The 26,746-nt window shown below is 55.2% G+C and overlaps 1 protein-coding gene and 1 long non-coding RNA gene across 7 annotated transcripts in view; one reads left to right on the top strand and one right to left on the bottom strand.

Annotated features, from left to right (window-relative positions):
- Positions 1–26,746, bottom strand: part of C15H10orf90 (chromosome 15 C10orf90 homolog) — a 231,072-nt gene that overhangs the window by 78,793 nt on the left and 125,533 nt on the right. For 3 of the 6 annotated variants that reach the window (XM_017350773.3, XM_017350774.3, XM_051833506.2), the window contains exon 3: positions 8,844–8,935. The exons of 1 other annotated variant lie outside the window; for it this stretch is intronic. In XM_017350773.3, the coding sequence (XP_017206262.2) occupies positions 8,844–8,935 (92 nt within the window). Of the gene's footprint in view, positions 1–8,843; positions 8,936–12,870; positions 13,058–26,746 lie in introns of those variants that run through there. 2 more of the 6 variants (XM_008274837.4, XM_051833508.2) reach the window with 2 other exon arrangements.
- Positions 1,571–13,261, top strand: LOC138845463 (uncharacterized). The gene is made up of 2 exons (XR_011382746.1): positions 1,571–3,954; positions 8,473–13,261. It is a non-coding gene; the product is annotated as an uncharacterized lncRNA (long non-coding RNA).

Raw genomic sequence — 26,746 nt, 5'->3', positions numbered from 1 at the left:
TCTGTGAAACAGCTGCTCCCAAACCCAACAGGCACGGGTATCACCTGGTCCCTGGACTCCAGAGAATCTTGTTTTTTCAAGGTAGAATTACAGAAAGAAGAGGAGCAGGGGAGAGAGGGGGAGAGTATTCCATCCTATGGTTCACTCCCCATGTAATTGTAACGGCCTGAGCTGATCCAGAGCCTGGAACTTCCTCCAGGTCTCCCACATGGGTGCAGGGCCCCAAGCACTCAGGCCATCCTCCACTGCACACCCAGGTGCATCAGCAGGGAGCAGGGTCGGAAGTGCAGCAGCTGGGTCTTGAACCGGCACCCACATGGGATGCCAGCGTCGCCAGCAGAGGCCCAACCAGCTACACCGCACGCTGGCCCCTTCATGTAATCTGAACCCATCAGTCCTGGGCAGGGCCCAGGGATCTGCATTTTAACCTGCACACCTGCAAGTCTGAGGCAGGTGATCCGGGGAGCACAGTTTGGGAGGGGAGGGACTGCACAGGCTTTGCTCTTCCTGTGATGTGACACGCACGGGCAGCGGCAGGCGGCACGAATCATTCATGCAGGGATGCTGCCCTCCAGCTGGACACTTGACCCTGCAGGTCACCTGGCGGCACCATGTCCAGCGAGTGTGATCTCAGCCCCTGAGAGGCCTCGGGGGAGGCGGCCGGCTGGCTTTGCTGGCAACCTCCATCCCCTGACACACGCTGGAAGCTGCAAACTCAGACGATGCCGAGAGGCAGGCAACGGAGGAGAAATGACTCACACAGCCATTTTGAAACTTACATCAATTTTTAAAATCAAAATATCCCTGACTACATCTTCCCAAACTGACAGGTGGCCGTGCAGCAGCCCAGAGTCGAGAGCAGGTTCGTTGGACCTCCTCCTCCCGCTCCACTGCCTCCTCCCGCTGCGCTGCCGCCAGGGGCGTCTGCAAGGCTGCAGGCGCCTCCTCCTGTGGGTTCTCAGCCACCTGGCAGCTTGTGAGAGCCCTGGTGCTCAGCCCCAACAGCGACATTGAAGACCCCGGGGTCTGGGCTGGGGGACGCATCGTGTCGGTTCATCTCCCCGTGGAAGTCACAAGTGCAGCGGGCAGCCTCGGCTGCAACACCCCCAGCCCCAATATACCTGTGCCCTCCCCCACTCTTCTCCCTGCGGCACTTTCCCTGGCTGTGGTCGATAAAGCCCAGTGCACCTGGCGCGTTTTGACTTGGAACAAGTCCTCCCACTTCCGTTAAATTTAGTTCTGATAATAATCGCTCCTGTGCAGCCTGCAAGGTGCCAGTCACACCGGCGGGGGCTCCTCTGACACTGGTCTTCAGAGAAGAACCCAAACACCCGTCCTGGGAAGCAGCATCCGTCGTGTTTTAGAGCAATCTCGCCGACTTTTTGCAGCGATGACTGCCTGCAGAAAACTGTGTGTCTCTCAATCCCTCTCTTCTTCCCTAGACCCAAGGAGCAATCAGGATCTATGGGGGTATAGCCCAGAGTCTGTATTCTAAACCTGCTCCCTGTGGCTCTTCCATGCAGATACAGTGGGAAGAGGCAGGTCAGACCCAGGGCCCCCAAGACCCCCCCTGAACTGGGGTTCCCAGAACAGGTGTGGGACCTGGGTGAGGCCGCAGGGCAAGGCCCATGGGGACTCTAGGCTTCCTGCTGCTGTGGTCACTGACACCGGGAGGTCATCCACCCTGGGGCTCAGGAACGCACAACAGCCTTGGCCTTGGTGCATGGCCCAGAGTGAGTGAATGTCATGTCCCCCTGGAGCAGGGACAGGAAAGACCCAGACTCTGCTAACTGCAGCCTGGCTCCTTGCCTGAACTGGAACAGCAAGCTGTGGCCAGAGCTGTGCTGGCCACGGTGTCACTCTGAAAGGGCCTGGAGGCCCAGGGATGGGACAAGGAACCGGGCGGGCACCACTTCATCACCCAGGCCTGGCGGCGTGGCTATGACTGTGACTCCATCAGAAAGAACTGGACGTGGGGAGAGCAGAAACGGACGGTGTGAGTGGGAACTCATTTTTGGAGCTCTGGGATTGCTCCTACATCAGGGTGACACTGATCCTGGGAGAGAAACACTGGCGGAAGTTCACGTCCGTAGGACGTTCATGGTCGCTCTCTCTTCTCACAGGCCAGGCATGGATCAGAAGGAAGATGGACGGACGCGCCTCTCCTGCCCCTGGGGCTGCGCTCACTACAGCTCAGCGGAAACGCGGCCAGCTGGCGACTGCAGAGGCGGGGTGCCTCCATCCAAGTGGACCGCGTTTCAGAGCATCTGCAGGAATGCATCCGACTTTCTCTGAATAACAGAAAGGGAAGCAGCACTTCACGCGTCCAGTACACTGACACTTCGCCGTGAACATAGATGTCCGATTTGTTTCAGGTGCAAATTCTGTCAATGACATATCACGGCCAAACCATTGGTCTGATTACCAGCCGACCAACACCTGAGCACCTCCCCCATCTCAGGCCCCATGCTGGGCACGAAGGCACCCCTGCCTTCATGCAGCCAACAGCCAATCAGGACGCCAGGACAGGGTAGTTCCAGTGTGTGGTGTTAGCTTAGACAAAAGCCCCGAATAATTCATGGAAAGAAACCAGAGAGGCAACGCTGGACTCCCGCTCACCATACACAGTTCTCATGGAAGGCTTCTCGGAAGTTCTATTCTCTCATTGAGTCCCACAAATAAAGACAAGGCCAGTGACAGCTGGGCAGGCCGCTTCAACAGGGGATCGCGGTCCGTGTGGCTGAGCCAGGAGAGCGTGTTGTCTCACAGCCCTGCAGGCTGCGAGCCCCGGGTCAGGGCGCCGGCACGGCTGGGTCTCCCCAGCACCGCGTGCCTTGTAGGCGGTGCCTGCTCCCCACGTCTTCAGGTGCTCATCTCCCGGTACCTGCCTGTGTCCTAAATTGTTGTAAGGAGACCAGCCAGATTGGGTTAGGACAGCCTCAACACCCCAGTTATCTCTTTGAAACCCCAGTCTGCAAATACAGTGCGATTCTCAGGGACTGAGGGATGCCACTTCAGCACGGACATCCGGGGACCCAGTGCAGCCCAGCACCAAGCACAACACATCGCCCTGTGTCAAGCTGTCAGCCGGGTATGGAAAACCGAGACAGACGTAAAGAGGAGGAGTTATTTGATTTCCCCGCCAGCCTGCTACTTTGATAGCTGGGCAAATTTACAAAGTAATCCCATCTTTTACATCAAATATCTCCCCAAATTAAGCTATCTCAGGGTGACATGCCATCTGCCTTTCACAGTGGGTTAACTAAATGTGGCTCTGCAAAGAGATGTCTTTCATCTAAGATCAAGTTAACTGACGTAAGGCTTGATTGGAAGAGAAGAGAACCATCTGGGATTTAATGCGGAGCGTCCAAGGTCGGGGAGAGGTCAGCGCAGGGGCCGGGCTTCCTCTGGCGGGGAACCATCTGCCTCCTGAGCTTCGGCACGGACATCGCTGCGGGTCCTGGCTCACGGCTGCCGCTGTAGGGCACTGATTTCTTTGTCAAGTGATCATCACAATTCTGTAAGCGCTGGCAACTGCTTTCGTGGTCCTACGCTTTCTATAGACTATTCTTAACTTGATATTTATGCCTGAAGGCACATTACTAAGAAGGGCATCGTCTCCGAAAGTGACATCAGAAAGAGATGAGCAGAGAGGATCAGAGGAGTCAGACCCGGAGCCGCGGGAGCGAGGCTGCCTCCGTGCCCGCAGTGTCTTTCTCCCAAGGATAAGCATCTAACCCGACCTGGACCGCTGGAGCCTGGGCTTCCCTCTCCGTGACAGTTCTTCCCTTCCCACTGCTGCTCTGCCACCCACAACTCTTCCGGCCACTTCTCTCACAGCTTCACGCCCAGTGACCTCCGTGAACCTGCTGACCCGCCTCGGAGGCGCCAGACTCCTGATCAGCAGGAGTCTGCCAACCTGGAGACCTTGCGGCTTCGGACAGTGGGGCTCCGGTATGTAACCGCAGGGGGAGAGTTCTGAGACAGGTGGGAAACCTCAGCCTGTTCTCACTCGCCGTGGGGTGACTTTTGTGTTTCGATGCATGTACTCAACACTGAAGGCTTCAATGCCTTGTAATGTGTAGCAGTCAACAGTCAACACGAACCCATTTTTCCCATTTTTTGCTGGTAACATACCATAGAAAACCGGCGCCGCGGCTCACTAGGCTAATCCTCCGCCTGCGGCGCCGGCACACCAGGTTCTAGTCCCAGTCGGGGCACCGGATTCTGTCCCGGTTGCCCCTCTTCCAGGCCAGCTCTCTGCTGTGGCCCGGGAGTGCAGTGGAGGATGGCCCAAGTACTTGGGCCCTGCACCCCATGGGAGACCAGGAGAAGCACCTGGCTCCTGGCTTCAGATCAGCACGGTGTGCCAGCTGCAGCGTGCCGGCCGCGGCGGCCATTGGAGGGTGAACCAACGGCAAAAGGAAGACCTTTCTCTCTGTCTCTCTCTCACTGTCCACTCTGCCTGTCAAAACAAAAACAAAAACAAAACAAAAATACACATAGAATTTGCCACCTAAACCATTTTTAAGTGTACAGCTCAATGGTATTAAAAAATACTCATAATGCTGTGTAATCATCACCTCTACCTATTTCTAGAACTCTTTTCATCTTGAAGAATAAAAGCCCTGTACCATTAAAGAATAAGTCCCCGTCCCTTCTCCCCCAGCCACCGGCAGCCACCAACAATCGATTTTTTAAAGAGCGTGTAAGGAAACCATGGCAAGCACAACTGGATCTTATATTCTAAGAGAGGGGACTTGCAGGAATCTCTCATAGCAAAAGCATCAGTTAGGAACATATTTTTCCCCAAGAAATTAAAAATAAAAATGACAAATTAAGTGGGAAATTGTTTGTGATGGAACAGTATATAATAAAAGAGGGCAATAAAAGTTGATATGCGAGAGAGTCTCGTGCTTTTGTCAAATGCATGGGAAAAAGGGTGGGAAGACGTCCTTATTGATGCATTTCTGTATTCCAAGTTTCTACATGCGGTTGTCATTACTTTTATTATCAGTCTATTACTTTGAGCATCAGAAAACGTCAACCTTTTCCTTCAAGCTGAGAACTCTGCCCCTTATTTCAGTCCTTTCGAATGATGGCTCACAGAGGGGGTGCCGGCACCCCTGCTTCAGCTCGGAGGAATCTGTGAAGAAGCGGCCAGCCTTGGCCCGGCTCTCGAGGAGAGGTGGGGGTTCATGGCAGCCACTAAAGTAGGAGGTCTGGTGTTATGTTTCATCATCTGACAGCAGCTTCATAACACACACACACACACACGCACACGCATACACACACACATAATACACACATACTTACACATACATACACACACATACACAGAGCTACGTACACACATGCCTACACATACATAAATACATATACACACAGATACACACACATACATATGCACACACACACACACACACACACCAGGACAAGCTTAAAAGGCTCCAAGTGTGAAGGGAAATTGGAAACTCACGCGACTGATCCAGGAATTTCAGAGCAGATATTGAGAAGATGTGATTTCTGAGAGTTATTTAACTGAGTCACAGAAAGTAACCTAATGTGAGTGTGTGAGAGTGTACGTGTGTGAGAGTGTACATGTGTGTGTGAGTGTGCATGTGTGTGAGAGAGTGTACGTGTGTGAGTGTATGTGTATGTGAGAGTGTATGTGTGTGAGTGTGAGAGAGTGTACATGTGAGTGTGTGAGTGTACATGTACATGAGTGTGTGTGTATGTGAGAGTGTACGTGTGTGCATGTACATGTGTGTGAGTGTACGTGCGTGTGAGAGTGTACATGTGTGTGAGTGTGCATGTGTGTGAGAGAGTGTACGTGTGTGAATGTATGTGTATGTGAGAGTGTATGTGTGTGAGTGTGAGAGAGTGTACATGTGAGTGTGTGAGTGTACATGTACATGAGTGTGTGTATGTGAGAGTGTACGTGTGTGCATGTACATGTGTGTGAGTGTACGTGTGTGAGAGTGTACGTGTGTGAGTGTGCATGTGTGTGAGAGAGTGTACGTGTGTGAGTGTATGTGTATGTGAGAGTGTATGTGTGTGAGTGTGTGAGAGTGTACGTGTGAGTGTGTGAGTGTACATGTACATGAGTGTGTGTATGTGAGAGTGTACGTGTGTGCATGTACATGTGTGTGAGTGTACGTGCGTGTGAGAGTGTACGTGTGTGAGTGTGCATGTGTGTGAAAGAGTGTACGTGTGTGAATGTATGTGTATGTGAGAGTGTACGTGTGTGAGTGTGTGAGAGTGTACGTGTGTGTGAGAGAGTGTACGTGTTCGTGTGTGTGTGTGTGTGTGTGTGTGTTACACAAGAGGTCTCCAACAAGTTCATGGAAATGCATGTTATGATTAAAAACTATACATGAATCTCAACAAACAATTTTTATACCAAAATAAACTTGTAATTCCATTTTTGACAGCTTTGGGAAGCACCCCCATAGGGATCCAGCCACACAGCCCCCAAGATCCGTACCATCATCAATGACCAAATTCTTGTTTGTTTTGACATCGAAGGAAAATGCTGCAATTGGCCAAGTCCACGTGTGGAGCAGCAGACAAGACGAAAGCCTGTCTCCTCTTAAAGGGCAGGACCATCCTGCAGCACCCCCACATCCACCCGGACACCCCCTGACCCCGGCATCTCCTTCTGGGGCAGCTGTCAAGGATCCAGGCTCCTCCTACTCATTTTCCTCCCGTAACCTGGGTTTCCTGATGCTGCTCCCAAGGGAACAGATTAATCACAGCCGTGTATGTTTCTATCTCGAGACACTGACCTTGGGGCTTCACATAGAAAAGCCTTTAAACATTGACGGCTAAATCTCAGGGCCTAAGACAGCATCTCCCTCTGTCCTGCGGGACTTCCAGCCTCGCGTCTTTGAGGGGAACGTCAGCTTTATGAAATCAAAATCATGCCTCGGACAAGCACTTGGGGAAAAATATGTTCCTAACTGAGGCTTTCGCTAGGAGAGAGATTCCTGCAAGTCCTCTCTCTTAGAATTACAAAAGATGGCGGCAGAACATCCCATTGTGGCAGCCAGCAGGTGCCTTGTAAGCTGTAACATCTTGGACAGCTCTTTAAGGTGAGCAAGTTCGTGTTTCAAGTTCTGCCGACTGGGAAGAGCCTGGGAGAGCATAAGAATGGGGGCTTGGGGTCCGAGCAGCTTAAATTAGGAGACTTAGTTTTCTCATCTGCAGAATGAGTACTGACCAGCGCCTCCTGGGGCTGGTGTGTGGTACAGCGGGTTAAGCGGCTGCTTGTGGCCCTGCACCCCACGTTGGAGTGATGGTTTGAGTCCCAGCGCCTCTGCTCTGGCCCAGCTTCCTACTAATGTGCCTGGGAAGAGAGTGGAAGACGGCCCAAGTGCTCAGGCCCCTCTCATCCAGGTGGTAGGCCCAGATGAAACTTGTGGCTCCTGGCTTTTGTCTGGCCCAGACCTGACTGTTGTGAGCATTTGAGGAATGAACCAGCGGATGGAAGATATCTCTCACTCTGCCTTTCAAATAAATAATAGTTTTTGAAAGATTTGTCTTTATTTATTTGAAAAAATACAGATATAGGTAGAGACAGAGAGAGAGGTCTTCCATCCGCTGGTTCACTCCCCAAATGGCTGCAATAGCTGGAGCTGAGTCAATCCAAAGTCAGGAATCAGGAGCTTCTTCCAGGTTTCTCACGTAGCTACAGGGGCCCAAGCACATGGGCCATCTTCTACTGCTTTCCCAGGCCACAGCAGAGAGCTGGATCAGAAGAGGAGCAGCTGGGACTAGAACTCAAGCTCATATGGGATGCTAGTGCTTCAGGCCAGGGCTTTAACCTGCTGTGCCACAGGGCTGGCCCCAATAATCTCTCTCTCTCTCTTTTTTAAAGTACTTCCCTCCTGAGACCAAGGGAAGATGAAATGAATTAGTCAATTAGATAGAGCCTGTCATGTGACAAGTTGGCAATATTAACCATTGTGTGCAGAGTGCTTGATTCCGCAGAATCTAAACATTGCATTTTCTCTGTTCTCTCTCTCTCTCTCTCTCTCATTCTCTACCTCTTAAGTAAATAAAATACATTTTTAAAAAGGGAGGATGGGTGATTGGCGTAGCAATCAAGCCCTCACTGGAGATGTCTGTGTCCCAGACCAGAGTCCCTGGGTGTGGGCACCAGCCCTGCTCCTGTCCCAGTTTCCTGCTAACGCTCACCAGGAGGCGGCGGCAATGGCTCAGTGCTGCTTCCTCCTGGGTGGGAGACCCACACGGCCTTCCTCCTCCTGGGTGGGAGACACACACGGCCTTCATCCTGGGTGGGAGACCCACATGGCCTTCCTGCCTCCTGGCTTTGGCCTGGCCCAGTCCTGACTGTTGTGGGCATTTGGGGAGTGAACCAGGGGGTTGAGAGTTTTCTTTCAAATCAAGAAATAACTTAAAAATATCTATTTCATTTTATAAACACGACCCCTAACGTTCTATTTCCAGTCCCTGATACTTTGTGCAGCTACAGGAACCCACACCAGCTTGTGAGATTTCAAACACCTCCTCTCACCTTCAAAATTCTACATGGCCTCTCTCCCCAGAAGATCAATTTTGATTTAGAGTTGGGCCAATCCCTGTACTGGCCGGTGGTACTGCAGACTTACAAGCTGTTGGTGAAGGGCATAAAGCAAGAACCAAGTACTCAGTGTGCACTTTTATATAACAAGGCCTAGGCATTGGTGGCTGGATTTTCTGTTAACCTAACTCAATTGTTGACTGAACAAAACACAGCACTGTCACATCGTAAGCAGCCTGGGGACCAGGCTTCCCGGCAGGGTGTGCTTTGCTGAGCACAAGTTACAAACGCGTGTTACCTCGGTGACGCCGGCTTTCCCCTCTGCACCATCAGACTGGAGGTTTCTAAAGGCAATTGGGTCGTGTGTACTGCACGGCTGGCCCCGTAATCCTAGGTGAAAGGAGATAATATATTGCTGCTTTTTAGTACATGAAAAGATAAAATGGAATATTTAACTTCAGCATGAAGTTGCACGTCACCTACTGCCTACTGCACTAGGCCATGGTGAATGCAGCAGCCGCCGGTCTGATAAACCGTGCACACCCTTCCATCACCCCGCACGTCCTGCCTTCCACGCGTGCTCCTGGAGGCCCTAATCGCTCAGTTTTTCCGAATGCCAGTTTCCTTCCTCTTAACGGCTGTTGGTGTCCCACGGATGGTGTCCCACGGATTCAGTCACAATTAAACAGTTCATACCAGAACAAGAGAAAACCAGTCACAGGTTCCCCAACACCACGAAGGTTTAGAACGGCAGAAATACAGGACCTGCTCGTGTCCCACCTCTTAACACGACCCTCTCTGGAGGAGCGACAGGGAACCCACACACTGATTTTGGGACTGTCTGGGGACATTTGAGATCATTTCGTGACCATATTGTGAGACACTGAGTAAAATCCCCCACGTGCGTGTCTACGCGAGTGCTTATCCCAGTACAGCCAAACCTATCGTCGGGGCCCAGGGTGCGAGCAGTGGACCAAAACAGAGGCCCAGGCTTCTCGCCTGGCCGCCTGGTCACTAACTTGGCAATGATGGACACACCGACAGACCGCACTGAGCCCCGGCGTCCTCCTCCACGACCTGCCCTGCCTGCCTCCTGGAGCCCTGAGCCCTGGTGAGGAAAAGGCGCCCTTAGACGCAAGCTCCCAGCGCGGGGCTTTCTACAGGAGACGTAAGAGGCGGGGCCTGAGCCCAGCAACCCCCAAGGTCCCCACAGCAACCTGCGTCCTGGGTGCAGCAGGACTGGGCAGGAGGCAGGCGGTGAACAAGCCCAGCCGGAGGCCCCGGCCCCCAGCCCAGGGGGGCAACGGTGCCTCCCCAGAGGAGATGCTCTTGGGGAGGAGGTTTTTCAAATGGCTCTGACGACTGGTCCCCCCCACCTGTCGGAGCCGGTGATGAGAAAGAAGAATGTTAAGAAAATCGCGCTCTACATCAGAGTCCTGTCGTTATCAACTCATCAGAAGAGTTCGCTTAAAATTTTAGATAGAATTTACAGAATTTCACTGGGCAACATTTTCAAGTTTGGCAGATTTTTCCAAGGGGTCAGGACACGGCTCGAGAGAATTCCAAGTCACCACTGACCTGACCAAGGGCTGGCCAGATGTATCGTCCTTAGATGACCATGAGCCCACCCATGACCGTCACTGAGTGGCGCCGGGTCATCAGACAATGGGCACAGGTTACTTTGTGTGACCTGCAACTGTAACAGCTGAAAGCTCTAGTGGATTCTAGTAGATTCCTGATGCATCATGAAGAACTGACAGTAAAATGGACAAAGACGGAAACCACGTGGCTCCGGCTGTGTGACATCATGAATGGGTGAATAACTGCGGCCAGACAGATCGGAGTCTGCACCCAGCTCAGCCTCTGAGTTTGTGCACCCAGAAAACACAGGCAGCAGGGCCTCCTGCACGCACGCAGCTCGGAAGGCGTCAGGCCCGAGGGACGGGATGCAGAGCCAACGTTTAAGAAATGGCCCCGTTACCTGGTTAATGAGCAGGAGCCAGGCTCCAGGCGGCCATTAAAGCTGCAGCTTCAGTGGTGACAAAGGCATCGCAACGCAACCAGAGTCCTAGGGGGTAATCCCAGCTCTCCACACACATGTGCTTGGGCAAGTTCTGAGCACCCCTGGGTTCCTCCCTGTGCAACGGAGACAGCAGGGTGCCTGCCTCACAGGATTACTGGAATGGATGCAGGGGTGTGAGTCACAGCCCTGTTGCCTAGAACGCATCGACACGCAGCAACCAGCGGCCACCGGGAGGCACGTGCCCCCTGCAGCAAGGAAGGGGAACTGACCCGGGGCGGAGGAGCCACGGGAGAGCGGCCGTGGTTGCTCTAACAATGACCACGCGCTACCATGGTGCAGCTCTGCTTGCCCGAAGTCCAACCCGGGTCCCACAGGGCCAGCAGGGCTGCACTCCTTGCTGAAGGGCTGGGGGGATTACTCCCTGTCTTTTCCAGATCTGAGAGGCCAGCACCCTCGTCAGCCCGTGGCCCAGCATCGTCCCAACCTCTGATCCCACAGTCACCTCCCTTCTGCTTCCCTCTGATAGGGACCCCGGGATTGGACTGGGCTCGCTAACCCAGGACCCCCGTCTCCTGGTGACGCTCTTAATCACGTTTCGAGGTTGACAGAGGCACACCTGCAAAGCGCCTTTTGCTGTGGAAGACAACATGGCCCCCGGTCCCAGGGAGAACACGGACATCTCGAGTGCACCCTTAACACCCCCCCCAGCACAGGTCAGAGGACTGGAAGAGCGGAAGGTCCGAAAAATCCAATGTGACATCCACATGGAGACACAGGAAGGCACTGACAGTGCACGCTTATCATCGGAGATATCGGAAGCCTCTGAGCCACGTGACCGCACGCGTGTTCCACGTCTGCATCATGTGTAGAAGGCAGAGGGGCCGCTCCCGGATCCCCGCTGGACCGATGCCAACGCCTGCCCCGTTCTCGTGGGAGAGGACTCAACACTCACGCTGCTTCCCTGTGCCTTCAACAATGCGCATTTCCGACGCTTTGCACAGACGGCTCTCAGATTCAGACGGAATTGATGGTCCCCCAAGACGGGACAGAGGGTCCCCCAGGCTCTGCAGGCTCCCCTCCATGACTCCAGGGACCACACGGCCTCCCTCTCCACCTCTCGAGCCCCATACTTCTGTCTCCCTGGCCCCTGTGTTCTGTCTGCCTTTTTACCAAATCCTCAGGACCAACCTGGCCAAGGAAGGGCCCAGGTGCCCGCGAGCCCCGGCCCTCGAGCCAGCTGCCTCCGAGTCACCTCGAGCTCAATTTTTCCCAAAGGGAACCAACCAACTTCCTTTAACCCCGCCTCTTCATCCTCCTCCCGCGCCCATCACCTCGGCGAGCATCATTACCTCCTGTCACTCGCAATAGAAAGGCACGAGGCCCCCTCCACACCTCACCTCCACTGGCCAGCTCAAAGCCCAGGCTGGCTTCATCTTGCGACACAGGCTGTGCCCATCACACGTGTTTGAGGTCCCCTCTGCTGCCGGTCTCGGCAAGGTCATGATCAAGCTGGTGACCCCACCGGGCTTGTCTCCTGGCAGGTTCTGCCCGATCCCCTGGCCAGGGCCTCACGTCCCGGCCACACGTTGCAGGCCTTGGGGATTCAGGGAGCCCAGGACAGGAATCTGTCCACTTCCAGATGCGGACGGCTTGGGGCTTGCTGTGGCTTTGGTCTTGGGTGCTGCCTTCCTGACCGTCCCATTGGGCTAACTCCCCACTCCTCACCCCTGGTAGAGCTTGGATCACCTCCTCTTAGAAGCCCTCCAAGACGTGTTGATCCCAGAACTAATGGCCACAAGCAGAGGGGGTTTATTCCCTCACAGTTCTGGAGCCGAGAGGGCAGACACCAAGGGGTCAGCAGGGCCACGGCCCTTCCCCACCCATCCAGCTGCCAGCGGGTGCCAGCAGGCCCCCTCCCAGGCTTGGAGTAGTCTTGCTCTGACCTCTACATCTACCCTTGCTGTGTGTTGCTCCCCTCCCTCCAAAATTCTCCTTGTGAGGCGACCAGTCACTGGAGGTCAGGTCCAGCCCGCTCCAGCACGAGTCCAGCTCAGCATGATGACCTCTGCCAAGGCCCTGTTTCCAAACAGGCCTCATGCACAGGGAGGGGTTAGACCTTGAACACATCTCGCTGGGGAGCACAGTCCAACCCACAGCAGGGTCCTGATGCTGTTCCGGAACCATCTGTCCCCTGGGCCTTCGGAGCGAGTGGTCTGACTGCCCCCTTGTCCCCTGCACCCAGCACATGGACCCGAGTGCTGCTGGGATCCCACGTCTCGCTCAGGGTAATAGCCTCACGTACCTTCCCCAGTTTGCTCACGGTCCCAGGTGTGGGAAACCCACTTCACTCCGTCTCTGAGGTCTCTGACAAGGATGGACTTGGCCCAACGAAAGAAAAACAGCAGCTTCCAAGTGTAACTGCTCTCGGAATGAGCTGGGCTCGCACGCCCTGCCCAGGCTGAGCCCCAGTGCACCGTGGGTGTGTGAGGTCACCGGAATGTTGACACGGTAACCAGGGCACCGCAGCCACCATTGTGATGCCCCCGCCCGGGCTCCTTGCACGAGGAAAGCAAGTTTGTATGAGCAGCACTGAAAGTTTTCTGCAGGACCCTGCTGCGTCTGAGACAAAGACCTGATGTATCTGCTGCCCAGTTCCCCCCATTTCCTCGGAGAAATAAAACCTTTTTCACTTATTTTGTCAGATAGCACTTTTTGTGTGTTTGAAAGTTTCCTTCATGTTAAAATAGACCAAGATGACATTACAGTGTTCAGTCATTTAGCCAACCAGTGCATCTCGAAAACTGGGCAATATGAGAGTCTGCTCACGCGCGAGCGATTACAAGAACGCTTCTGCTACCCTTTAATAAAACATCTTTGGGGTCGGTGCCGTGGCGCAGTGGGTTAAGCTGCTGCCTGCAATGCTGGCATCCCATATGGGCACCGGCGCGAGCACCAGCTGTTCCACTTCTGATCCAACTAATGCACTTGGGAAAGAAGCAGAGGATGGCTTGGGTACTTGGATCCCTGCACTCATGCGAGAGACGGGGAAGAAGCTCCTGGCTCCTGGCTTTGGCCCAGCCCAGCCTTGGCCATGGAGGCCATTTGGGGAGTGAACCAGCAGATGGAAGATCCCTGTCTATCCGTAGCTCTGGTTTTCAATTAATTAAATAAACCTTTATTGACACTAAATTATAATAAACATTGTCCTGTAATTTATCCCCAGCCACATTTAGGTGATTCATAGTTCTAACAACAGTTAGAATCCAACAGAATCGCCATGCATGGAGCCAGTGATGAGCTGGAGACCTCTCTCAACAAACCCTGAGCTAAGCCAGGACCAGCATAGAGGAATTACAGGATCAGGGTGACCTTCCAACACCCAGGCAGATGGAGCTGTGGTGAACTGCGTTACTCATCAAGCCACCTTTCAAATGAAAGACACCGCTTTCCAAGGGGAGTAGCCCCACCCCCTGGGAAAGGGCCTGGGTCTTTATGCAAGCAGGCTCGCCAGCTCCAGACCCATCATGTGGCCAGCGTCACTGCCACATCCCAGGGCCACCTGTTATGGCAAAGTCGCCATGAGCCACACGTGGCTAAGCGCTAGGCACACGGTGCCCTCAGTATGCACCGGCTTTGGGGAGAGCACGGTATATGTGAGGACACAGCTGCCATTAAGTGACTTGCCAAGCTCCACCCCTCCAAATGGCCCAGCGCTAACAATCCCCGTGTCTGGGGAAGGAGGAGACGCAAATGCCACCACATCCTAACGCCACCGCCGGGGAGGCCTCAGTGGCTCCCCCATCAGAGAGGAGGACCGCAGTACGCTCTGTAGGGCTGGGAACTAAAAGTGGGTGAACCACCCGGCGCTGTCATGTACTGGGGCCCCAGAACCAGAACTGGAGTGCGCTGCTATCCACATGTGCTGTTTTAACCCTGCCCACTGAATCCTGCAGTCCTCGGGGTTAACTGAGCTGCGACCCCCGGAGTCTGCAGCACCGTCCCCTGACCCCTGGGGTGCAGGCCAGGGAACCCCAGCTCTGCTTCCACGTGGCACCTGGGGGATGGGGAAGGTTGCCTCTCTGGAGAGAATTGTTTATTCTGCTCGGGGTGAGGCTGCTGGCCTCAAGGACAGTGAGGACGACCACATGTGCCAGGCGTGTGAATCGCTCTGTCCCCTGTGACGCCTGCACGTCACCGCCTCAGGGCAGCAAACCTTTCCCCACGTCTAATGTCCCCGAGGTGCCGAGCCAGGTGCTGGGTGAGAGGGGCGGGGAGCGCAGGCACCCTGGGGAGGAGGGATCCGGCCTGGGAGGCGCCCAGCACGTGAGGAGCCCTGTGGTAGCACGGCTAGGTTCCATCATCGCCTCTAACCAGTTGCTTTTTAAGACACGATTGTGGTAAAACACATACAACATAGACTATCCATCTCATCATCTGTAAGTGTGCAGTACGGATACATTTAGCACACTCACACTCCTGTGCAGCCGTCACCACCATCCGGTCCTCCACCTCTTCACCCTGGGAGACTCGAATTCTGCAGCCGGGATGGGGTAGAGGCACCAACTCCCCACGGCCCACACTGCGTCAGGTCGAGCAGCACCAGCCCCTACCAGGGCGGGGACAGGCGGTGTCTGGGCAGAGGCAGAGGGAACGGGAGGGGTGGCCACCTCCACCATCGCTTGCTTCTCTTACTAAGTGGAAATTGGCAGCCTTCGCGTCATCGTGCATTGTCTGTTTCAGACTCACTGAGCGAGGACCCCGCTCCGTGGTGTTGAAAGTCACAGGGAGGTTTGATCTCAGAGGGGCCCGACTGTGCCCCTGCAGCTAAGGCAGTGGCAGAAAACTGCGCCACAGTGGCCCAGCTCCACCCTAAGTGAGACGCAGGTTGCAGCAGGATCCCCGTCACCAGCCTCATTAGCCAGGCGACTTCGTGTGGGATGAGCGAGGATAAACGATCTGCTCTTAGTTCAGGGCTGGAGACCAACCAACACGCAGAGCAGAGCAATGGGCCGTCTCGGAGACCCCTGTGGACGGGGAGCTGGAGCAGTGCGGGGCTTGGGCGCTGGCGGCCCCCTTCCCCGAGTCCCTGGGCCCCGTCAGCTCAGCACTCATTACATCAACAGGACACAGAGGTTCTCCCGTCCCGCGTCAGCATGAGTGTCCCTTGCCACAAGGAGCACAGGGCTCATTTGCAGGAGCACGCGGCTCCCCGCACCCGGTCCGCTCGGCTGCACCGGCCTGAGCCGCGCGCATGCAGCCTGCAGAGACTGCGGGCTGAGAGCTGCGTAAATGAGGTTGGAGCCACGGCTGAAAGCCCGGGAGTCGTCAATCTCTCATTATAGGAGCCATTAGCTGCACGCGGCACTTTGTGGGTCTGGGAGAGAGCCTTGGCCGCCGGACCAGATCCGAGGGCCCAGCATTAGAGAAAAAACCCAGGCTGGAGGGGCTCGCCCACGAGGCCGCCGTAAGCCGGTGTCCCTCCTCGGGACCCAACGCGGCTCCTGCGGCCTCTCCAGCCACTCGTCAGCCACGCGAGGCAACCAGAACGAGGCCGCCCCCACCCGTGAACTTTCCATGGTGAGTGCTTGGCTTTGCTGTTGCTGTCTCGTGCAGCCAGGGCTCTGGGACCCCCTGTGCCAGCCCCCCATCCTCTGCATGACAGACCTCAGGCAAGGAGTAGGCAGGGAGAAGGCAAAGCTGCCTGACCCACCCTGTGGCCGGGCCCACCGCCACGCAGAAGGGGGACAGGTGCTTAGAGGGGGTGGGCGTGGCTCTGTGAGTCTAATAAGGGCCCCCAGCATCAACCCTCAGTCTAGTGCTCTTCTCATCACACCCCTTCCCCTGGCCCAAGCCTGCCCTCACCCCTACACCCCAGCAACGGATTCATTACTATTTTTTTTTTTTTGACAGGCAGAGTGGACAGTGAGAAAGAGAGAGAAAGGTCTTCCTTTTTGCCGTTGGTTAACCCTCCAAGGACCTGGGCCATCCTCCACTGCTTTCCCAGGCCACAGCAGAGAGCTGGATTGGAAATGGAGCAGCCGGGTCTCAAATCAGCGCCCATATAGGATGCTAGAGCTTCAGACCAGGGAGTTAACCTGCTGCGCCACAGTGCTGACCCCTCTATAATTCTTTCAAAGTAAATAAACAAATCTTTTTTTTTTTAAAGAACTTCATTCTTTTCCTGGCAGAATACTATTCCATCACATGGACACACCACACACTGTGTATTGACTGGTACATCCTATCTGCTTTCAACACCTGTTTCCACTTTTTTATATATAATGAAGAACACTATAAAGGATATTTGCATATCAGTTTTGGTGCAGGTCAATGATTTTTACTCCATAGGTACATACCTAGGAGTCCAATTGCTGGGTCGTTTGGTAAGCTTATATTTAAATTTTCAAGGAATTTTTGCAAAGTAACTGTGCCAGTTTAGCTTCCTCTAACAATGCAGGGGTGTTTCGTGTCACTGCTGTTGCCACCAGCACTTGCAGAAGTCCATCTTGTGGCCTGCAGCCATCCCCGGGGCTGGGAAATATCTTACTGTAGTTTGGACTTAATTTCTCTAATCACTAATGAGGTTAAACATCACTTCTGTGCTTACTGGCAATTTGTATATGTGCTTTGAAGAAAGTTTCTTCAGATCTTTTGGTCTTTTATTTTTATTTTTTAAGACATTTATTTATTTGAAAGGCAGAGTTACAGAGAGAGGCAGAGAGAGACAGAGAGAGGTCTTCCATCCGCTGGTTCACTTCCCAGATGGCCACAATGGCCGGAGCTGCACCAGTCTGAAGCCAGAAGTCAGGAGCTTTCTCCAGGTCTCCCATGTGGGCGCAGGGACCTAAGCACTTGGGCCATCTTCCACTGATTTCCCAGGCCATCGCAGAGAGCTGGGTTGGAAATGGAGCAGCCAGGACTCGAACAGGTGTCCATATGGGATGCCGGCACTGCAGGCTGCGGCTTTACCCGCTACGCCACAGCACCGGCCCCTTTTGGTCATCTTTTAACTGGGCTCCTTCTCAGGAACTCTGGGAGAGGAGGCATCACGATGCACAACACAGCAGCACCGTCTCACGGGGCACTCCGTGAGGACCTCACACGGGAGGTTTAGAGAACGCGCGTCAGCATTTCAGACAGAGCTTGGGGCCGGCTTGGCCACTCACAGAGCTGGAACAAGTCACTTGCCTTCTCTGCGCCTCGGCCTCCCCACCTGCATACCAGAGCCCAGCTATCCAGCTTGCTGTGCTGTTAGGAGACTAAGAGAGAAGCCATGTGGACACGCACTAGCTTGCTCCCTGGCAGAAGGAAGCACCCAATCAAACTCATTGCTTGATGGATCTGGTGCGTGGGTAGAGCATCCACAGTGCTTGAGACGCTGGTCTGCACCCTGAGGCTGTACCAACGGGGGAATCTCTGTCCCCACGGAGCCCATTTGCAGACTGACATTCTCAAAAAAGTTAACGATGCTGGTTATTATCACAATCAACATTTTCACTCGATTGCAAAATTCATACCAGTCATCAGAAGCCAAAAACCAGAATAACGAGATAAAGGAAGTTTCCCTAATGACCTTGAACTTCCGGGAGAGCCGAGGCATCGACTTCGTAATGACCGCCCACCCCCACCTCCAGCTTCCCAGTGAGGCCTTCCCCTCTCTGCTAGTGGAGAGGCACCTGGGCAGCCACGCAGAGGGTGACCAGGGCTCTGGATGGGAAAACAGGGAGTAGACGCCAGCGTCCACTCCTCCAGACATCTGAGCAACGTCAGGGGCAACACACATTAGAAGCATAAATCCAGATCGTGAGAAAAACCAAAGGAGAAGGGAGCTTGGCGGGCGAGAGCAGAGAACGCAGCTCTTCCTGCTTCACCGCTGGGCCCTAGCCTGGGCGGGGCCGCGGAGAGATGAGGGTGCTTGCCGCTGGACACCTGCTGCAGGCGAGGTCCATTCTGTTTAAGGGCCAGCAGCGGCACCAGGGAAACCTTCTCCTTGGACCAGCGGTCACGGCGACTCCACCACGGACCAGCCATGTGCACTGAGTCCATCGCACTCCACTCTTGATTTCCCTTTCTGAAAAATCGCTGACGCCGCTTGCAGATGGGCAGACGCGCAGGTCCTGCTAAACGGGCATGCCTGCAGCCCCCAACGCAACGCCTGCAGCCCACAATGCAACGCCTGCAGCCCGCGATGCAACGCCTGCAGCCCACGATGCAACGCCTGCAGCCCACAATGCAACGCCTGCAGCCCCCAACGCAACGCCTGCAGCCCGCGATGCAACGCCTGCAGCCCACAATGCAACGCCTGCAGCCCGCGATGCAACGCCTGCAGCCCGCAATGCAACGCCTGCAGCCCGCGATGCAACGCCTGCAGCCCCCAATGCAATGCCAGGCTGCTGGCACCGCAGGGCTGCTGGCCCCAGCTTCCAGGGGATTCTCTGAGGTCCGGCTGACAGCAGCCTCCGTGAGCGACAGCCGAATCAAAGGTTCTGGGTTCATTGCGGAACAGACAGGCAGTCAGGGTCAGAGTTCATCATAAAGATGAAGAAGGAAGAATATTGCCACAGAAATGAAAAAACAAAGCAGATGAGCGGGAAAGAATGAGGAACTCACAAAGGGGCCCGCACGCCCGTGGGAGGGAGGGGGAGGGAGAGGCACGGTGGATCGGCACACGACGGGCACGGATGCCACCGGAACAGGCAGTCATCGCAAATTCCAAAACCAAACTGGAAGCCTGCGCTGACCATCACACAATCAACTCCAGACAGCTCCGGAGAGCCCAAAACGCCGATGTGAGAGGGAAACCCGAGAGCTTCTTGGAGGGGATGACACGTCGATATTTTCACGATTCTGAGTGGGGAAGAATATTCAGGATGCTCCCCACGGCAAACACTACCATTACATACAAGTCTGATAAATTCAGCCATTTTGAATTTAACAATTTATGATCAATAGATCCCATTAAGAAAGAAGACTGCTTGCAAATTAGCATATTTTTAAGCCATATAAGAGACAAAGGGTGTTAACATTGAAACTAATATTTACAACTCTTATAAATAAGGCCGGCACCGTGGCTCACTAGGCTAATCCTCTGCCTGCGGTGCCGGCACCCCGGGTTCTAGTCCCAGTTGGGGTGCCGGATTCTGTCCCGTTTGCCCCTCTTCCAGGCCAGCTCTCTGCTGTGGCCCAGGAGTGCAGTGGAGGATGGCCCAAGTGCTTGGGCCCCTGCACCCCATGGGAGACCAGGAGAAGCACCTGGCTCCTGGCTTCGGATCAGCACGGTGCACCGGCAGCAGCGTGCCGGCCACAGTAGCCATTGGAGGGTGAACCAACGGCAAAAGGAAGACCTTTCTGTCTCTCTCTCACTGTCCACTTTGCCTGTCAAAAAAAAAAAAAAAAAAAAAAACCTCTTATAAATAAAGACCAGATACTCAATGGAAAAATAGGCAAAGACAAAATAGGCATTTCTCAAAATAAATGTGCCTGAAAAGATGTCTGACCTCATTAGTACACAGATAAATGCGAGATAAAATCAACAGACCCTTTCCCACCTGCCAGGCTGGCAAGGCACCCGCAGTCCTGGCACTGGGGAGACCTGGAGGCGCCAGGACTGCCCTATGCCTAGAGAGTAAACCCACGCAGTCCCCGCAGACGACAGCCGGTAAACACGAAGACGAAAACGCCCAGCCCCCCAGCAGTTCTGCTCTCACACCATTTCACCAAAATCTAAGCATGGATTTTAAGATATACCATTTTTTAAGGCATCACAAAGAAAGAAAAAGCTGCTAATTATAACCCGATGTTATTAACTTTAATGCACAGTCTGATTTCAGATATATAAAAACGTAAAGCAGGCATCCGAAACTCAATGCAACACAGTGGGACACAAAAGAACCCCCACTGTCGTCTGCACTGGGTACACGAGAGGCTCACAGCATCCCCGTGTGTAGCGCCGTTTAAAAAAAAGAAAACAAAAGTTGGAAACAACTAAGATGTTTCCTTGACAGGAGGGTTTATAAATAAATTGTGAAACATTCAACAATTTAGAAAAAATAAACAAATCACTTTAAAACTATGTCTTACCAAAATGACACAAGCTGGAAAATAAGCCCTCAGCTGCCCGTTACGGGAATCACACATCACGTAAAACCTTCCCATCAAAAGCTCCAGGTCCAGGTGGTTTCACAAGTGACAGGAAAGGGAGAGGCTGGGGCAGAATCAGATGCGAGAGAAGAAAACATGGCCCGACAGCCTGCGGGCGCGTACGGGAGAGAAGAACACTGCCTGACGTTAGGGAAAATCATGCCAACAATACAAAACCTGAGAAAACAGTGGAGGCCAGCATAACCCTCATAGCAAAACCTGACGAAGATTTGCCAAAAAAGAAAAAGGAAAGGAGTATTTCAGCTCTAACTTCCCTCATAAACATAGATGCTGGCCCCTGAGGCCATCTGGCAAAATCTAGAGACTTGGTGTCCAGTGGTCACCGCTTGGGGCAGGGGTGTTACTAGCCTCGGGGGGAGACCACACCCCAATCCACAGGCAGCCCCTAGAGCAATGGCTGGGATTATCAATAGTCCCAAAGATGAGAAACCCGGACACAAAAACTCTGTTTTTGAAAAAGATTATTTATTTGAGAGGCAGGGTTACACAGAGAGAGGGAGAGGAAGAGGGATCTCCCATCTGCTGGTTCACGCTCCATGTGGCCACAATGGGCAGGGCTGGGCCAGGCTGAAGTGGGGAGCCAGGAGCTTCTTCCAGGTTTCCTACATGGGTGGCATGGGTCCAAGCACCTGGGCCATCTTCTGCTGCTATCTCGGTCTCATTAGCAGGGAGCTGGACCAGGGGAGGACGGGGAGAGACCAGGGGAGGATGGGGAGAGACCAGGGGAGGACGGGGAGAGACCAGGGGAGGATGGGGACCAGGGGAGGATGGGGACCAGGGGAGGATGGAGACCAGGGCTGACACCTGCTCCCCCATGACAGCCATCACCACTGCCGCTCTGTGCTGCTCCCTCTGCTGCTTTTGGCTCAGGAAGCTCAGGGAGCACCGTGCCCTGCTGCTCTCTGAGGCTCCCCTGGGCTCGAGCAGAGCGGAGCCAGCCCAGGTCACCATCCCGCCAGTGGGGTCTGGATTCCCGGAAAGTGAGCCAAAAGCAAGAGCCCTTCAAGACACCTCGTTGTTGCACAGCACGTCCACCACTGGGCTCTCCACGTCCTCTCTTGGCTCCAGCGCCAACTCCACATCTGTGTGCCCTTAACCCCTTCCCAGCCTCACAGCACAGAGCCCAGAGAGCCAAGGGTCATGCTGACAGCCTTCTAAGTCCTCTGACCAAATCAGAAAACCCCTTCCAACTCAGGGAAAATCGGTCTCAGCATCCCGTGCCCCCAACAAGAGAACCGAGTCATCCCACTGCTCCCACTGCAGGGGACGGACAGGGGGCTGCCACGCTGGGTGCACTGCTGCCTCCTGGGGGCAGGAATCTCCTCCCCATGTCCTCCCTGCCCTGGCCTGGGCACGGGAGGAGAAAGTACTGAGGCGTGAGCTCAGGAGACGGACAGCCAGAGGCCAACAGTGCCTTGAGTCATGTCCGTCTCAGAGCCCGCTTCCTGTGTGCAAGGTGCGAGTGCGCCCCGCCCCCACATCACGGAGTTGTTGACTGCATAGCAGGCTCCAGGCACACGCTAAGAAGTGGCGGCTGCCAATCGGCTTCCGACTGGGCTGAGTGACAAGTGCTGGCTCTGATCCACTGTGTTCTGATGCAGCCTCCTGGGAGCGAGGCAGTCGGACCGGAAGCTCCAAGGTGGAGGTCAGAGAAGAAGAGGGAGGAGGCGATGGAGGGATCCATCGTGAGCAGGGACATCTGCTGTCCCCTCCATGTCCTCCCCTGGAACTGCCAGCCCCACATCGGCTGCAGGACATCAGCCTGTCCCAGCAGAACGGCTTCCTCCAAGGAGCCCTCTGCATGGCACCTGGGTGCAGGTCCAGGGCACCCACAGGTCCATGCTGCGCCTGCTTGGGCCAAGCTCAGGCTCATTTGGCTACTTACACTCTGTGCTCCCAACAGCGGCATCAGAACTCCCCCATTCCGTGCCCAGACTCCGTCTCCGATGTCACTTTCTCGAGTGGCCGTCTCATTCTTTCTGTGTCAACCCTGCCATTTCCCAGAGGGCCTGCTCTGACCCTCATAACGGGGCACTTCCCTCTCTCTCATTCTCTAAGATTTGGGATCTGCTTCTGCGAGGTTCGGGAGCTGTGGTCCCTCCTCTCCTGGGAGCACCCCTGCTGTTGGAAGGAGCTCTCCGTGCCTCCTTCCAGAGCAGCCGGAGGTGACAACAGCACTGGGTCCTTATGGCTGCATCCCTTGTTTTTCTAACAATGTCAAAATCCTTACAAATGCCTTCCAGACTTGTTCGTGTCTTCTGCTTTCCCCCTGCAACCTCAGGAAACTGACAGGAGCAGAGACGAGCAGGTGGAGCTGCACACAGCCACGAGGCTGCTGTCCAAGGAAAGGTGGCCCTGCCTTTCCTGACCCCCAGCAGGGCCAGGCTCCGTGGAGATCATGGTCACCCTCTGAGCACCCTCCTCCCAGCAGTGGGATAGGTGACTGTGCAGCCAGCCCCTTGCAGAGCTGGGACGAGGTGGCCTGCTCAGAGCACATAAAGCGAAGCTTGCGGCCAGAGCCGTATCTGATGGCTTCAGTCCCAGGAAATTTTCAAACCAACCCCCAGAAGCACTGCTGTTTCCGTAGCCGACTGCTGCCTCCCGCACGCCAGGCGTGAAGCTGGTGGCTCAGGCCTTTATAAATCAAGGCCATTGTTTGAAATTCCCAGATGCAAAGAGTTTAAACCTGAGGCAGCAGGGACTCTGACTTAAATATCTGCATCTCCTCCATAAATAATAAATACATCAAACTAAACTGTGATTATTTTTCACTTTCCTTTGTCTTAGATCTCGTTGGAAATAAACGGGAAAAATACGGCCCCTCATCCCCCAGGCGACAGAGAAGTGTCCCCCTCCCGCCTTCCTCAGTCAGGCAGTTCCCTCTGAACACTCTCATTAGGGAACATGGTGTGAATAACAATGAGCCGCAAAGCCCCTGCAGGAGGCAGGGCTGCCCTTGAACTTGCAGTACACGCACCAGCTCTGGCCCAGCAAGGGGTGGGAGCCCGGAACCCTGCCAGTGGCTTTGTCCCTCCTAGAGCCCTCCGAGCCTTCATACAGGGTCCATAATTCCGTGACAGGTGGGGCAGAATCTGAATTCGTACTGAATTTGTTCCTACTGGCGTGCACCAAACCATTAGTTTTTGGGGTTTACCAGAAGGACATGGCTAAGAGGACAGCTGCCAGCTGGTTGTATGTGACTGGCTTCTGGAAGGGGGCTCTGCAGCGGAACAGGAGGTGTCTGGGGCCTGGGACAGTAGGTGCAGGATGTGCCCCTTTGGATACCACTTTGAACTTGGATGAGGGCCACCAGGGTGATGGTAGCAGGAGGCAGGGCAAGGAGCCACTTCTGCCTGTCTTGGCAAAAATGCCACCAAAAATGTCCCCCATCGTGGTTCCGGGCAGTCAGCCTGCTCTTGCTGTTGTCCTGGGTGTCAGGAAAGGGTGGAAATGCTATCATTTCTGGGGGGCCTGATGCCTGCGTGAGGACCTCCCGCACCCATCTCTGAGTCCTCACTGTGGCCCCAGTAGCCGGCGGTTCCACTCCTATTTCAGACAGGAGGCAGAGGCTGCGCACAGCTCAGCAGCCCCCAGACAGACAGGGACGTGGAGCCAGGGCTGCTGCCCCACGAGCCACGCTGGAGTCCTGGCCCCAGCTCTTGCACGGAGACCGCGCACAGCAGCCAGGGAGGAGAGCTCTGTCTGTGCGTTTGCAGACAACACTGCTCTTGCATTCACTCACAGGCCTGCCTGAGTCTGATAAAACCGGCTCCTGTTCAGGGGCAGCCATGAGATCCCACAGCCGGAGACCTGGCCAGGCGAGGCGGCTCAGGGTGCCGCACGGCGGGGCGTGGTGCCGCCCCCACAACAGAACGCTGCCAGGAGCTGGCACCGCCGAGTCGCCCATGACCCCGCCAACACACAGCCTGCCCCATGGATTAAACAGATAGTGCAGAGTAAAACCAAGAGGACTGGGAGTGGGCTGGTGTTATCTTCTTCTCCAACAAAAGATAACAGGTAATTGCTTTTTTATCACAGGCACTTGGAATTTAAAAGCCAGCTGGGAGTGGAGCTCCAGAGCACCCCTACCCTGGGCCGCCCCCAGCCCTGTGCACTGAGGACTAACAGGTCACCCTGGCTGCTCTCCCACCATCAAAGCCAGAAGAGCCACAGTGCCACAAAGCAGGTGGCAGCCACGCGACCCGGCAGGGGGGGCTTCCCGGAAATGGTTATGCACACGACTACCCCCACCCGTCCCCCGAGGTTCTAAATCGTAATCACTTCCCTAAATGCAGCCTTGACCTAGGGAGAGATGGTTGGCCAAGGGAAAGGAGCCGGTGCCTGGCCTTCCCAGGAAGAGAGAAAGCGGTTGCCTAGCAACCCAGCCAACCCCTCCCCCCCCACTCCCGCCAGTCACCTGGCTCTGCTGAGAATGGCAGGTCTTCCACGGGCAGCCACCAACGGGCAGGGGAGCACCCCGCTCTCGCCCACGGGGCACAGGCACAGAGGCCGGCGGGGTTCCCTCCCCAGACGTCCTCGGCTCCCCGGCGGCCCCCACTCCATTCCTCCAGCTCTGCTGGGCAGCACGCGCTCCCTCTGTCTCGAGCGCGCTCTGCAGCGCTCAGCAGCTTCTGTGCCCCAGCTGAGCTCTGCGCCTGCAGCAGGGGTCATTCCCCAGGCCTCCCCTCCCTACGGAAAACGCTTGCTGGCTGTTGGGCTGCAGGGCATCCCCTCAAAGCCCGGCCGTCCTGAGCCCAAGTCCCTCAGGCTGCAATCTCACTGGGAGAGGGGAGCTGGAGAGGTCATCAAGCCACAGGAGGTGCTGGGGGCAGCCAGTCCAGTCCAACGAGCATTAACTAGGGACAGTTTGCACACGGACACGCTCGGGGAGAGCCACGGGAAGCAGACGGCAGAGGTCGGGGCGTTGCTGCCACAAGCCGGGGCACACCAGGGCTGGCCCGGGAGCCACCGAGGCTGGGGACAGGCACGGAGCAGATCCTCTCACAGCACCCCCGCACCCTGATCTTGCAGTGTGGCCTCTAGAGCTGAGTCTGTGGGTCTCTGTCGGGTGAGATGCAAGGGACACAGCGGCTTCCCAGCTCCCCGTGTGGCTGTGGCCACATCACTTCCCCAAGCCACAGCGCTCCCACAGCCCCTCAGTGTGTGATGAGCCGCACTGCACACGCGAGGCAGCTGGGTCTCAGAGCGGGGAGGAACTCGCTGGCACCCACAGCTCCGTGGTGAGGGAAATGGAACCGGGACCCTGGAAGCCCACACGCTAACCCCGGCACTGTTCTGCCTCTGCTTACTCCAGGTGTGGCTCTGGGCACCCCCACACTGAGGGTCCCCTCCCAGTGGAGCTACAGGCAAAGCCAACTGCTCACTAGGCAAGGGGACCCCAGAAACCAAGGCGCCGTGAGGTGCTTGATCTGCTGGGGGGGGGGGGGGTGCCGCTGGGCTGCAGGCCCTGGTCAGCGGCTGAAGCGCAGGAGAGTCTGTGCAGAGAGCTGAGCCGCAGGGAGATGAGCTTTGAAGCTGATTCGACTTCCGCGGCCCTAGTGGTGGGGAGAAAGCGGCTGGAGGCAGGAGACAGCCCCCCTCCGCGCCAGCGCTGGGCAGGGCACTGTGGAGGGGCTCTTCCTCCCCAGGGGCAGAGCGGGGCACTCAGCAGCGTTTTTCGCAGTCGGGATGCTCGGTCACCCCGTTGTCACCTGGATTAATGCAGTCAGCAGGAAAAGCAAAATTGCTGCTCACGGAATTCTAAAATCTCCAGGCTGCGGTCCTCATCCACGGCGGAGGCTACGATTGTTAGAGGGAGGTGCAGGTGAAGTTCAGCGACCAACAGAGTAGTAAATACATGTGTGCATGTGTGTACATGTGTGTGCACATGTGCATGTGTGTATGTGAATGTATCCATGCGGGCATGCATATGTGTACATGTGTGTATATGTATACGTGTGCATGTATGCATGTATGTGTGTATGTGCATATGAGTGTATGCATGTGCATATGTGTAT

Source organism: Oryctolagus cuniculus, chromosome 15 (assembly GCF_964237555.1).
Source record: "Oryctolagus cuniculus chromosome 15, mOryCun1.1, whole genome shotgun sequence".
NCBI classification, from domain to species: domain Eukaryota; kingdom Metazoa; phylum Chordata; class Mammalia; order Lagomorpha; family Leporidae; genus Oryctolagus; species Oryctolagus cuniculus.
This window is presented reverse-complemented; position numbering and strand designations above follow the sequence as displayed.